Source organism: Chiloscyllium punctatum, chromosome 47, assembly GCF_047496795.1.
Source record: "Chiloscyllium punctatum isolate Juve2018m chromosome 47, sChiPun1.3, whole genome shotgun sequence".
NCBI lineage: Eukaryota > Metazoa > Chordata > Chondrichthyes > Orectolobiformes > Hemiscylliidae > Chiloscyllium > Chiloscyllium punctatum.
The window spans coordinates 25,850,167-25,863,009 of NC_092785.1; the positions used below are offsets into that span (position 1 = coordinate 25,850,167).

Here is a 12,843-nt window from a genome sequence, read left to right on the forward strand (position 1 = left end):
AACTAAAAGCTTTCTGAAATCCAAATATACCACATCCATTGGTACTGCCTTACGTATTCTAATAGTTATGTTCTCAAAGTCTTTCGTAGGTTTGTTAGACATGATTCCCTTTCACAAGTCTTTGCTTAGCTCCAGTTATATTTTCTAAGTGTCTGGTTATTGCATCCTTAATGATACATGATAGAATTTTGCCTGCTATCGAGATTGGGAGTTATGGACCAAACCCCTCAAAACATAGGTGAGAAAGGAAGATGGATGGGTCTTCAGTAAAATTCAATAAAACAGATGGTCTCAAATGCAATTCTAGCAGCAGGAAGAGGACTATGACACTGATTCTATCCTTTATTAACCATGCTTGCCATCTCCCTTTCATTTTACATGTCTTTCCTAACTATTGAATACCCTTGGATATTAAGTTCCCAGCTGTGGTTACCCAGCAGCCCTGCTCTGTAATTACATTCATGCCACACCCATTCACAATTGTTTTTTTGAAATGTTAATTTGTCCAAATAATTGCAAGTAGGCCTCTTCAGTGCTATATCATAAAGTGATTCTTTATTGTACTTGGAATCAGAATAGTGGCTGAGAATAGCTCAGGGCTTGATGTTGTGTTGATGAAATGTTCTATTATAAACTTACAGGTCTATCCCTCAATACTTACCAAGCCTCCAGCATTTTCCCAGTTTAATCCCTCTGTATTCACTTGGCACATAGGGTCAAAACATTTTCCATGTCTGAACGTTATATTGGAATTGACTTTTGTTGGTCTTCTGTTGTAACCTGCTTTTATAGTGTATAGCTTATAGTGTCAGGCAGTGTAAAACATACACAGACTTAACACATCTTGAGTCTTAGCTCGCCCCTTTTCCCAGCCCTTGGTTGTACCAATGTCCTGTTGCAATCATGTTTCCATAAAGTATCCCATTCAACCCAACATCAGCTTGGAAGCCACCTCCCCACACTCCGAGTCCACTCCTCTCCCTCATTTCTGATATACAACAGAATTCTTCTGGACATTAAAATCTGTTTTCTGTTTCTTACAATTGTGTTTGCCACAACCACCTGATGAAGGAGCAGCGTTCCAAAAGCCAGAGCTTCCAATTAAACCTGTTGGACTATAACCTGGTGTTGTGTGATTTTTAACTTTGTCCTCCCCAGTCCAATACTGGCTCCTCTGAATCATGTTTTCCGTTTGTGCTCCAGAGTATCTCAGTGTACAAGACACCACCAAGGTTCCAACTCTTGCCACAGTCTATGCTGAATCTCTTGGGTTTTTTTGGCTGATGTTACCGTCTCCTGTTAAAACCTGGGCTGAGCGTGAAGGTTTATGTGTAAATAATTTCAGTGAATTATTCCAATCATTATAATTCAGCAGTCATCAGCAGAAAGGAAGAGCACCAAGATAATAAGTGGCAGTAAGTTTACATAAACCATGTCTTCAATTCTTCTACAGAGGAAGATTCGAGAGCTGAAAGCTGGAGAAGCTGTACAACTGTCATGCTTAACGGAGAACAGAAGACAGGCAGGAACCTGATGCAAAACTAAACACCACAACATTGATGATATGATCTGGGTCTGGACAGCAGTGTTGGTTTCTCTGATGATGATCATACTGGCAATATATTACAGCAGACTCGAACTTCTTGGTCCAGAGCTAGTAGAAATTAATGGCATCTTTGAGCAGAGATTGTCAAATGAACTGGAGGTGCAGGCTAAAGACTGGCAGTACTCAGTAAGCATAGCCAATCAAAAAGCTCATCTTTCAACCCCAGAAGGTAGAGAAAATCATGTCAAATATGAAGTGTTCCACTCCATCTCACCACCTTTGGGTTCAGTTCGGGTTCCCATTTTTCGCCGTTGATTAACTGTTCCCTGCTTGTTTTCGCTCACATCCATCTTTGGAGCAAGTACTTTCACTCCCTTCCCTCCCAAGTTTTCACTCTCCATTTGAAGAGTCAGATCTAGCCACAGAGAATAGAATCCTAGGATGAGTCAGGAGCTCATGTACCCATGAGAACATCAAACTGCTTCTAATTCAGCACCAATTGTTGTTGTTGTTCCATTGGTCTGGAGGATAGTAAATGTGAAAATTGTGATGGTGTTTGGCTAAGATTTGGCAGATATGGGGATCATCTGATCGGGGGTGCCTGTTGCTGATACTGGGTAATAAAAGGAGTGAAAGAGTCCTTTGTCTCTTTGTACTATCATCCCTCAAAAAGGAGGCACAAGGATGGTCTCCAGAAGGTTTATGATCCCATTTCACTTTGGTGATTCCTGTGGTATGAACATATTGTCCAACATGACTGCTAAAACCCAAAAGGTTCTGAGGAGAGGGAGGGGTGCAAGTGGTGGAGAGATAATCATTGATCTGTTGACATTATATGGTTTTACCACAGACAGTTATTTGTAGCTCCTGCAACAGGCAGTTCATTCTTTCAAGTCAAGAGTGCCACTGTGCTGGCAGGAGGTAAACATCAGGCTGCAGGGGTACAACTGTTATCGACACAGTGTCCATCCCAAGTAATTTGGGAAATTAGCCTCACACCAAAAAATATCTTTAAGAATCGTCTTCTGTTTATTGGACCGTGAAATGTCGAGCTATTCAATTTCCCCTGCCCCCACTTGTTCATATGTGTTCTTTGTAATAATTACTTATGTTAATTACATAACGCTGCCATGAAATAAACAGTAATACATTTAGAAACTAACTGCGACTGGCCATAATTCAGCTGTATAGAACATTTAGGCTGTAAATCTGACCAATTATATAAGACATAGGAGAAGGCCATTCAATATAGTGAGCTCTCAAATGAAGAGTGATTTTGAAAAAAATGTTAACAATACTTTCCTTTTTGTGGATAACATTTTTTTAATTAAACTCTTAAAATCAACATTGTTTAGGTTACAGATCTTAAGAGGCTTCCCCTCCTAGTTAAAAGATAGTTCATAAATCCAGTGTCACATGGCTGTCTCCTTTTTGGTTTAAAAGGAAACATTCTGTCTGATTGCCATTAGGAACTTAGAAAAGATGGGCGTAGGACATGGACCTTTATGTAGTAAATATCCCACCTGCAGTAGGGCACTGGTCTCCCTTCATTTCCTCAGTAATTTCACCATCCATTCACGTGACCTCAACGCCCATTCAGCTTGGACATTGTACTGGAGAAGCAAATTCAAAGCCTTGGACATGGTGCAGTGACAGTTATCTTAATTAAATCCATGTGTCTCTGGAGATCAAGAGAGTCTTCCTGGCTCTTTAAGCAGTGGGAGGCCAACTTCAATTGTGAGTTACAGCTTTATGGGAACTTGCCACTAAAAGGATTAAATTGAAGCTGGTTTAGTATTATTTAATAAATACAGCTCAGTACAGTTTGAATGTGACCCCCTGCATACCCATTCCCAGCAGCCCTTGGTGCAGAGCAGCTCCTCACATCCATAGTTGAGCTAATCCTGCGAGCTACAGGATGCTGCTGACCATTCTACACCAAGTGAGACAGTGGTATAGTGATGATGCTTTTGGATTAATAATCCAGCAGTGTAACTAATATTTAGGGTGCAGGTTCAAATCCCACAATGGAATCTTTTCAGAAACACATCTGTTCATTAACGTCATTTCGGGAAGAAAATCTATTTCCCTTTACTGGAGACTCTGTGATATTTTTATCTCTTCACTGTCCTTTGAAATAGTGTGGCAGTACAAAGCATTAGAAATAGCCAACAAATGTTGGCCTTGCCAACGATGCTCATAACCCCTGAAAATAATAAATTTACATACCAAGGCACCTCTCATGAGTGATTATTGAACAAAATTCAAACCACTTAATTGGATCTGAGGACAGGTGACCAAAAGCTTGGTCCAAGAAGCTGAACTTTCAGCCTGTTGCTCTCCATTAGAACATTCATTAAAGTTTGATGAGAAGTTTCTGCCCTTGTGCCTCTGACATGCAAGGTCCATGCAAATTAAACAGCAACATGTCACATTCACAAGTTCACCACTTGCCTGGAATCAGCATCTTTAATGGGAACACTGGTCAGGACTTTACAAGACCAGTAGGAAGACAAAGGGTGAGACTGGAAGCAATTATCAGAAGCCCACCTGCTCTATTCCTGTTCTCAGAAGAATCTGCTGCTGAGGGACTGAGTAGAGGGCAAGATCAGGTAACCTGGGCCTGTCTGATCTTCCCAGCTTTATCTTACCTTGAAAATCATGGATAATGAGTGTACAATGAAGGAACAAAACCAAAGAGGCGATGACAAATTCCAGTGCACACAGCATCATGAGGAAGAACACTAACACCAAAGGCCCCACCTATAAAACACAAAATGAGACACCCCATCCATACTCCAACCTTTATCAGTCTGAGACCTCAACTCTTCCACCTCATTCCCTCAAAATCACCGGACAACAAACCAACCCTAGCAACAGGTTTCATCACAAAACACCCTTTACCCCTTCCTCCAAAGAACTGTCTCTATTGTATTTCCAAGCAGTTGTTTATCCTTTTCTTATCTCCTAAGTATCTTCTCTCGCAACTTAATGCCCCCTTCCTCCTCAACACCGAATCTCTCAGCACTTTTGCAATATGTCTGAAGCATGACCTCATCAATTGAACACACACCCCACTCCCTGTCGCTTTCTTTTAACCCAAAGTGATGTCTATCTGTTCCCCTTACTCCCTGGCATGCTCTCCCTCTCTCTGTCTCACTCATCTTCCCTTGCAAGTACTTTCTCTGTTTCCAACACTGACAATGCAGAACGCAAAGTGGTATTTAAAGTGCATGGATGAAAGTAAAGGTAAGGCATAAAATAAAGGTGTTCTTTTGATTTTTATCTACCAAAGACATTTCACAAACACAGAAAAAGCAAAAGGTAAACTAAGGAAAGGACAGGGCTTAGCAGGGGACAGGAAGGGCTAGGATTTAACACCTTGAATGCAGATAGATCCCCATGACTTAGATGGAATGCAGCCCAGGCTGCTTAGTGCAGCAAGATATAATGGAGGCTGTAACCATTTTTTTTCAATCCTGTCTACCTCCAGGTGAGGTGCCAGAAAACCAGATTACAGCTACCACTGCTTCAAAAGGGAGAAAGGGTCAGGCTGAGTAACTGCTGACAGTGAGCCTAACTAATGGTGGGAAAAAATATCACCGATTCCCTACAGCGTGGCAAGAGGCCATGTGGCTTATTGAATTGGTACTGACTCTCCAAAGAACATCCTGCCCACTGTAGGGTCAGGTCACGTGATGAGCTTCCATTGTGAGAATCTATGGGAACAGAAGCCTAAAATCACTCAGACAAGAAATTTGGAATTACCCTGTCCCACTATTTGATCCATAAGTGGGGTGCACAGAATACCGATGAAGAATTAATTTAACTGAGTGGAGACAGTCTTCAAACTAATCAGCCAGAAGGTCTATAGCATTGCCTCGAGGAGCACATTGGAGCTGAATTCAGAGCCAACTTCTACCCTGGGCCAGAACGAGAAGGACTCATTGTACAAATTCATTGAAAAGTAATCTAAGGCAGGAGGTCAGGCATGGCCTAGTATTTGTAATCACTGTTTCATGAACTCACAAGAAGTATAAAATCTCAAACAGAAATTGTCAGAGAGACTGACGAAACTGGCAGTGTCCATGGAGAAAGAAACATTTCAGTTCCATCAGAACTTGGTTTACTGCATCCAAAATGCTGATCCTGTTGTCTCTCTTGCTCCCTCTCCCTCCCTACAGATAGGGAAAGGATCAATCTCCATTTAGAAAAGCAACAGATCTGTTAAAAGGTTGTGAGAAATTTAGCATTGAATGGTCTGTGGAGTTAACAATGAGAATCAATGGGAAATGTGCAGTTGATCAATATTAATGTGGCTTTTGATGAGGTTCCACATGAAACATTGATCATGATAGTCAAAGCTCATGGGATCCAGGATGAAGCAGCCAGAGATGGTTGGACCTAGCATTATGAGGAAGTGAGGAACAGTGATGGCCCATCGATCACAGCAACCTTCCTTTGTGCCAGGTATGACTCCAACCAGTGGAGAGTTTTCACACTGATTCCCATTGCGTTTGCTTTTGTTAGGGTTCCTTGATGCCATACTCAGTCAAATGCTGTATTGATGACACAGTCAGTGGTGGTGGGGTTTGGAGCAGCCAGTGGTGGTGGGGTTTGGAGCAGCCAGTGGTGGTGGGTTGAAGCAGTCGATGGTGGTGGGGAGGTGTTGGGGTTTGGAGCAGTCAGTGGTGGTGGTGGGGTGTTAGGGTTTGGAGCAGTCGGTGGTGGTGGGGTGTTGGGGTTTGGAGCAGTCGGTGGTAGGGGGGGGTGTTGGGGTTTGGAGCAGTCGGTGGTGATGGGGGGATGTTGGGGTTTGGAGCAGTCGGTGGTGGTGGGGTGTTAGGGTTTGGAGCAGTCGGTGGTGATGGGGGGTTGGGGTTTGGAGCAGTCGGTGGTAGGGGGGGGTGTTGGGGTTTGGAGCAGTCGGTGGTGATGGGGGGATGTTGGGGTTTGGAGCAGTCGGTGGTAGGGGGGGGTGTTGGGGTTTGGAGCAGTCGGTGGTGGTGGGGTGTTAGGGTTTGGAGCAGTCGGTGGTGGGGGGGTGTTGGGGTTTGGAGCAGTTGGTGGTGGGGGGGGTGTTGGGGTTTGGAGCAGTCGGTGGTGGTGGGGTGTTGGGGTTTGGAGCAGTCGGTGGTGGGGGGGTGTTGGGGTTTGGAGCAGTCGGTGGTGGTGGAGGGGTGTTGGGGTTTGGAGCAGTCGGTGGTGGTGGAGTGTTGGGGTTTGGAGCAGTCGGTGGTGGGGGGGTGTTGGGGTTTGGAGCAGTCGGTGGTGGGGGGGTGTTGGGGTTTGGAGCAGTCGGTGGTGGGGGGGTGGTGGGGTTTGGAGCAGTCGTGGTGGGGGGGGGTGTTGGGGTTTGGAGCAGTCGGTGGTGGGGGGGTGTTGGGGTTTGGAGCAGTCGGTGGTGGGGGGGTGTTGGGGTTTGGAGCAGTCGGTGGTGGTGGGGGGGTGTTGGGGTTTGGAGCAGTCGGTGGTGGTGGGGTGTTGGGGTTTGGAGCAGTCGGTGGTGGTGGGGGGGTGTTGGGGTTTGGAGCAGTCGGTGGTGGTGGTGGGGTGTTGGGGTTTGGAGCAGTCGGTGGTGGTGGGGGGGTGTTGGGGTTTGGAGCAGTCGGTGGTGGTGTTGGGGTTTGGAGCAGTCGGTGGTGGGGGGGGGTGTTGGGGTTTGGAGCAGTCGGTGGTGGGGGGAGTGTTGGGGTTTGGAGCAGTCGGTGGTGGGGGGGTGTTGGGGTTTGGAGCAGTCGGTGGTGGGGGGGTGTTGGGGTTTGGAGCAGTCGGTGGTGGGGGGGTGTTGGGGTTTGGAGCAGTCGGTGGTGATGGGGGGATGTTGGGGTTTGGAGCAGTCGGTGGTGGTGGGGGGGGTGTTGGGGTTTGGAGCAGTCGGTGGTGGGGGGGTGTTGGGGTTTGGAGCAGTCGGTGGTGGTGTGGGGGTGTTGGGGTTTGGAGCAGTCGGTGGTGGGGGGGGTGTTGGGGTTTGGAGCAGTCGGTGGTGGGGGGGGGTGTTGGGGTTTGGAGCAGTCGGTGGTGGGGGGGGGTGTTGGGGTTTGGAGCAGTCGGTGGTGGTGGGGTGTTGGGGTTTGGAGCAGTCGGTGGTGGGGGGTGGGTGTTGGGGTTTGGAGCAGTCGGTGGTGGGGGGGTGTTGGGGTTTGGAGCAGTCGGTGGTAGGGGGGGGTGTTGCGGTTTGGAGCAGTCGGTGGTGGGGGGGTGTTGGGGTTTGGAGCAGTCGGTGGTGGGGGGGTGTTGGGGTTTGGAGCAGTCGGTGGTGGGGGGGGTGTTGGGGTTTGGAGCAGTCGGTGGTGGGGGGGTGTTGGTGTTTGGAGCAGTCGGTGGTGGGGGGGGTGTTGGGGTTTGGAGCAGTCGGTGGTGGGGGGGTGTTGGTGTTTGGAGCAGTCGGTGGTGGTGGTGGGGGGGTGTTGGGGTTTGGAGCAGTCGGTGGTGGGGGGGTGTTGGGGTTTGGAGCAGTCGGTGGTGGTGGGGGGGTGTTGGGGTTTGGAGCAGTCGGTGGTGGTGGTGGGGTGTTGGGGTTTGGAGCAGTCGGTGGTGGGGGGTGTTGGGGTTTGGAGCAGTCGGTGGTGGTGGGGGGGTGTTGGGGTTTGGAGCAGTCGGTGGTGGGGGGTGTTGGGGTTTGGAGCAGTCGGTGATGAGGGGGTGTTGGGGTTTGGAGCAGTCGGTGGTGGTGTTGGGGTTTGGAGCAGTCGGTGGTGGGGGGAGGTGTTGGGGTTTGGAGCAGTCGGTGGTGGTGGGCTGTTGGGGTTTGGAGCAGTCGGTGGTGATGGGGGGTGTTGGGGTTTGGAGCAGTCGGTGGTGGGGGGGTGTTGGGGTTTGGAGCAGTCAGTGGTGGGGGGGTGTTGGGGTGTTGGGGTTTGGGGCAGTCGGTGGTGGTGGGGGGGTGTTGGGGTTTGGAGCAGTCGGTGGTGGTGGGGGGATGTTGGGGTTTGGAGCAGTCGGTGGTGGTGGGGGGGTGTTGGGGTTTGGAGCAGTCGGTGGTGGTGGGGGGGGTGTTGGGGTTTGGAGCAGTCGGTGGTGGGGGGAGTGTTGGGGTTTGGAGCAGTCGGTGGTGGGGGGGGTGTTGGGGTTTGGAGCAGTCGGTGGTGGGGGGGGTGTTGGGGTTTGGAGCAGTCGGTGGCGGGGGGGGTGTTAGGGTTTGGAGCAGTCGGTGGTGGTGGGGGGGTGTTGGGGTTTGGAGCAGTCGGTGATGGTGGGGGGAGTGTTGGGGTTTGGAGCAGTCGGTGGTGGTGGGGGGGTGTTGGGGTTTGGAGCAGTCGGTGGTGGGGGGGGGTGTTGGGGTTTGGAGCAGTCGGTGGTGGGGGGGGTGTTGGGGTTTGGAGCAGTCGGTGGTGGTGGGGTGTTAGGGTTTGGAGCAGTCGGTGGTGGGGGGTGTTGGGGTTTGGAGCAGTCGGTGGTGGTGGGGGGGTGTTAGGGATTGGAGCAGTCGGTGGTGGGGGGTGTTGGGGTTTGGAGCAGTCGGTGGTGGTGGGGGGGTGTTGGGGTTTGGAGCAGTCGGTGGTGGGGGGTGTTGGGGTTTGGAGCAGTCGGTGATGGGGGGGTGTTGGGGTTTGGAGCAGTCGGTGGTGGTGTTGGGGTTTGGAGCAGTCGGTGGTGGGGGGGGGTGTTGGGGTTTGGAGCAGTCGGTGGTGGTGGGCTGTTGGGGTTTGGAGCAGTCGGTGGTGATGGGGGGTGTTGGGGTTTGGAGCAGTCGGTGGTGGGGGGGTGTTGGGGTTTGGAGCAGTCAGTGGTGGGGGGGTGTTGGGGTTTGGGGCAGTCGGTGGTGGTGGGGGGGTGTTGGGGTTTGGAGCAGTCGGTGGTGATGGGGGGATGTTGGGGTTTGGAGCAGTCGGTGGTGGTGGGGGGGTGTTGGGGTTTGGAGCAGTCGGTGGTGGTGGGGGGGGTGTTGGGGTTTGGAGCAGTCGGTGGTGGGGGGAGTGTTGGGGTTTGGAGCAGTCGGTGGCGGGGGGGGTGTTAGGGTTTGGAGCAGTCGGTGGTGGGGGGGGTGTTGGGGTTTGGAGCAGTCGGTGGCGGGGGGGGTGTTGGGGTTTGGAGCAGTCGGTGGTGGGGGGGGTGTTGGGGTTTGGAGCAGTCGGTGGTGATGGGGGGATGTTGGGGTTTGGAGCAGTCGGTGGTGGTGGGGGGGTGTTGGGGTTTGGAGCAGTCGGTGGTGGTGGGGGGAGTGTTGGGGTTTGGAGCAGTCGGTGGTGGGGGGGGTGTTGGGGTTTGGAGCAGTCGGTGGTGGGGGGGGTGTTGGGGTTTGGAGCAGTCGGTGGCGGGGGGGTGTTAGGGTTTGGAGCAGTCGGTGGTGGTGGGGGGGTGTTGGGGTTTGGAGCAGTCGGTGATGGTGGGGGGAGTGTTGGGGTTTGGAGCAGTCGGTGGTGGTGGGGGGGTGTTGGGGTTTGGAGCAGTCGGTGGTGGGGGGGGTGTTGGGGTTTGGAGCAGTCGGTGGTGGTGGGGTGTTAGGGTTTGGAGCAGTCGGTGGTGGGGGGTGTTGGGGTTTGGAGCAGTCGGTGGTGGTGGGGGGGTGTTAGGGATTGGAGCAGTCGGTGGTGGTGGGGTGTTAGGGTTTGGAGCAGTCGGTGGTGGGGGTGTTGGGGTTTGGAGCAGTCGGTGATGGGGGGAGTGTTGGGGTTTGGAGCAGTCGGTGGTGGTGGGGTGTTAGGGTTTGGAGCAGTCGGTGGTGGGGGTGTTGGGGTTTGGAGCAGTCGGTGATGGGGGGGTGTTAGGGATTGGAGCAGTCGTCGGTGGTGGGGGGGTGTTAGGGATTGGAGCAGTCGTCGGTGGTGGGGGGGTGTTGGGGTTTGGAGCAGTCGGTGGTGGGGGGGTGTTGGGGTTTGGAGCAGTCGGTGGTGGGGGGGTGTTGGGGTTTGGAGCAGTCGGTGGTGGGGGGGTGTTGGGGTTTGGAGCAGTCGGTGGTGGGGGGGGGTGTTGGGGTTTGGAGCAGTCGGTGGTGGTGGGGGGAGTGTTGGGGTTTGGAGCAGTCGGTGGTGGTGGGGGGGGTGTTGGGGTTTGGAGCAGTCGGTGGTGGGGGGGGTGTTGGGGTTTGGAGCAGTCGGTGGTGGGGGAGTGTTGGGGTTTGGAGCAGTCGGTGGTGGTGGGGGGGTGTTGGGGTTTGGAGCAGTCGGTGTTGGGGGGGTGTTGGGGTTTGGAGCAGTCGGTGGTGGGGGGGGGGTGTTGGGGTTTGGAGCAGTCGGTGGTGGGGGGGTGTTGGGGTTTGGAGCAGTCGGTGGTGGTGGGGGGAGTGTTGGGGTTTGGAGCAGTCGGTGGTGGGGGGGGGTGTTGGGGTTTGGAGCAGTCGGTGGTGGGGGGGGGGTGTTGGGGTTTGGAGCAGTCGGTGGTGGTGGGGGGGTGTTGGGGTTTGGAGCAGTCGGTGGTGATGGGGGGTGTTGGGGTTTGGAGCAGTCGGTGGTGGGGGGGTGTTGGGGTTTGGAGCAGTCGGTGGTGGTGGGGGGAGTGTTGGGGTTTGGAGCAGTCGGTGGGGGGGGGTGTTGGGGTTTGGAGCAGTCGGTGGTGGGGGGGGGTGTTGGGGTTTGGAGCAGTCGGTGGTGGTGGGGGGGTGTTGGGGTTTGGAGCAGTCGGTGGGGGGGTGTGTTGGGGTTTGGAGCAGTCGGTGGTGGGGGGGTGTTGGGGTTTGGAGCAGTCGGTGGTGGGGAGGTGTTGGGGTTTGGAGCAGTCGGTGGTGGGGGGGTGTAGGGGTTTGGAGCAGTCGGTGGTGGTGGGGGGGTGTTGGGGTTTGGAGCAGTCGGTGATGGTGGGGGGAGTGTTGGGGTTTGGAGCAGTCGGTGGTGGGGGGGTGTTGGGGTTTGGAGCAGTCGGTGGTGGGGGGGTGTTGGGGTTTGGAGCAGTCGGTGATGGTGGGGGGAGTGTTGGGGTTTGGAGCAGTCGGTGGTGGGGGGGTGTTGGGGTTTGGAGCAGTCGGTGGTGGTGGGGGGGTGTTGGGGTTTGGAGCAGTCGGTGGTGGTGGGGTGTTGGGGTTTGGAGCAGTCGGTGGTGGTGGTGGGGGTGTTGGGGTTTGGAGCAGTCGGTGGTGGGGGGGGTGTTGGGGTTTGGAGCAGTCGGTGGTGGTGGGGGGGTGTTGGGGTTTGGAGCAGTCGGTGGTGGGGGGGTGTTGGGGTTTGGAGCGTCGGTGGTGGGGGGGGGGTTGGGGTTTGGAGCAGTCGGTGGTGGGGGGGGTGTTGGGGTTTGGAGCAGTCGGTGGTGATGGGGGGGTGTTGGGGTTTGGAGCAGTCGGTGGTGGGGGGGTGTTAGGGTTTGGAGCAGTCGGTGGTGGTGGGGGGGTGTTGGGGTTTGGAGCAGTCGGTGGTGGGGGGGTGTTGGGGTTTGGAGCAGTCAGTGGTGGTGGGGTGTTGGGGTTTGGAGCAGTCGGTGGTGGTGGTGGGGTGTTGGGGTTTGGAGCAGTCGGTGGTGGGGGGGTGTTGGGGTTTGGAGCAGTCGGTGGTGGTGGTGGGGTGTTGGGGTTTGGAGCAGTCGGTGGTGGGGGGGTGTTGGGGTGTTGGGGTTTGGAGCAGTCGGTGGTGGTGGGGGGGTGTTGGGGTTTGGAGCAGTCGGTGGGGGGGTGTGTTGGGGTTTGGAGCAGTCGGTGGTGGGGGGGTGTTGGGGTTTGGAGCAGTCGGTGGTGGGGGGGGTTGGGGTTTGGAGCAGTCGGTGGTGGGGGGGTGTTGGGGTTTGGAGCAGTCGGTGGTGGGGGGGTGTAGGGGTTTGGAGCAGTCGGTGGTGGGGGGGGGGGGGGGGGGGGGGGGGGGGGGTGGGGGGGGGGGGGGGGGGGGGGGGGGGGGGGGGGGGGGGGGGGGGGGGGGGGGGGGGGGGGGGGGGGGGGGGGGGGGGTGGGGGGGGGGGGGGGGGGGGGGGAGGGGGGGGGGGGGGGGGGGGGGGGGGGGGGGGGGGGGGGGGGGGGGGGGGGGGGGGGGGGGGGGGGGGGGGGGGTGGGGGGGGGGGGGGGGGGGGGGGGGGGGGGGGGTGGGGGGGGGGGGGGGGGGGGGGGGGGGGGGGGGGGGGGGGGGGGGGGGGGGGGGGGGGGGGGGGGTGTTGGGGTTTGGAGCAGTCGGTGGTCGGGGGGTGTAGGGGTTTGGAGCAGTCGGTGGTGGTGGGGGGGTGTTGGCGTTTGGAGCAGTCGGTGGTGGGGGGGGTGTTGGGGTTTGGAGCAGTCGGTGGTGGGGGGGTGTTGGGGTTTGGAGCAGTCGGTGATGGTGGGGGGAGTGTTGGGGTTTGGAGCAGTCGGTGGTGGGGGGGTGTTGGGGTTTGGAGCAGTCGGTGATGGTGGGGGGAGTGTTGGGGTTTGGAGCAGTCGGTGGTAGGGGGGGGTGTTGGGGTTT

At 54.8% G+C, this 12,843-nt stretch overlaps 3 protein-coding genes across 3 annotated transcripts in view; 2 read left to right on the forward strand and 1 right to left on the reverse strand.

The window, feature by feature from the left end:
- LOC140468456 (uncharacterized) overlaps positions 1–2,158 on the forward strand; it is a 170,964-nt gene extending 168,806 nt beyond the window's left edge. Inside the window, exon 6 of the mRNA XM_072564544.1 lies at positions 1,454–2,158. The gene's annotated coding sequence lies outside the window, so the exon portion shown is untranslated. The remainder of the gene's footprint in view (positions 1–1,453) is intronic.
- A 752-nt stretch (positions 2,159–2,910) lies between these two features.
- The window catches only part of LOC140468458 (uncharacterized), a 1,057,462-nt gene continuing 1,047,529 nt past the window's right edge, over positions 2,911–12,843 (reverse strand). The window contains exons 8-9 of the mRNA XM_072564547.1: positions 4,198–4,309; positions 2,911–3,312 (exon numbers count right to left, since the gene is read on the reverse strand). Coding sequence (XP_072420648.1) covers positions 3,278–3,312; positions 4,198–4,309 — 147 coding nt within the window. The 3' untranslated portion in view covers positions 2,911–3,277. The remainder of the gene's footprint in view (positions 3,313–4,197; positions 4,310–12,843) is intronic.
- Positions 4,750–12,843, forward strand: part of LOC140468689 (reticulon-4 receptor-like 2) — a gene marked incomplete at its 3' end in the record, with an annotated part of 9,520 nt that continues 1,426 nt past the window's right edge. The window contains exon 1 of the mRNA XM_072564763.1: positions 4,750–4,795. Within this exon, the coding sequence (XP_072420864.1) occupies positions 4,750–4,795 (46 nt within the window). The remainder of the gene's footprint in view (positions 4,796–12,843) is intronic.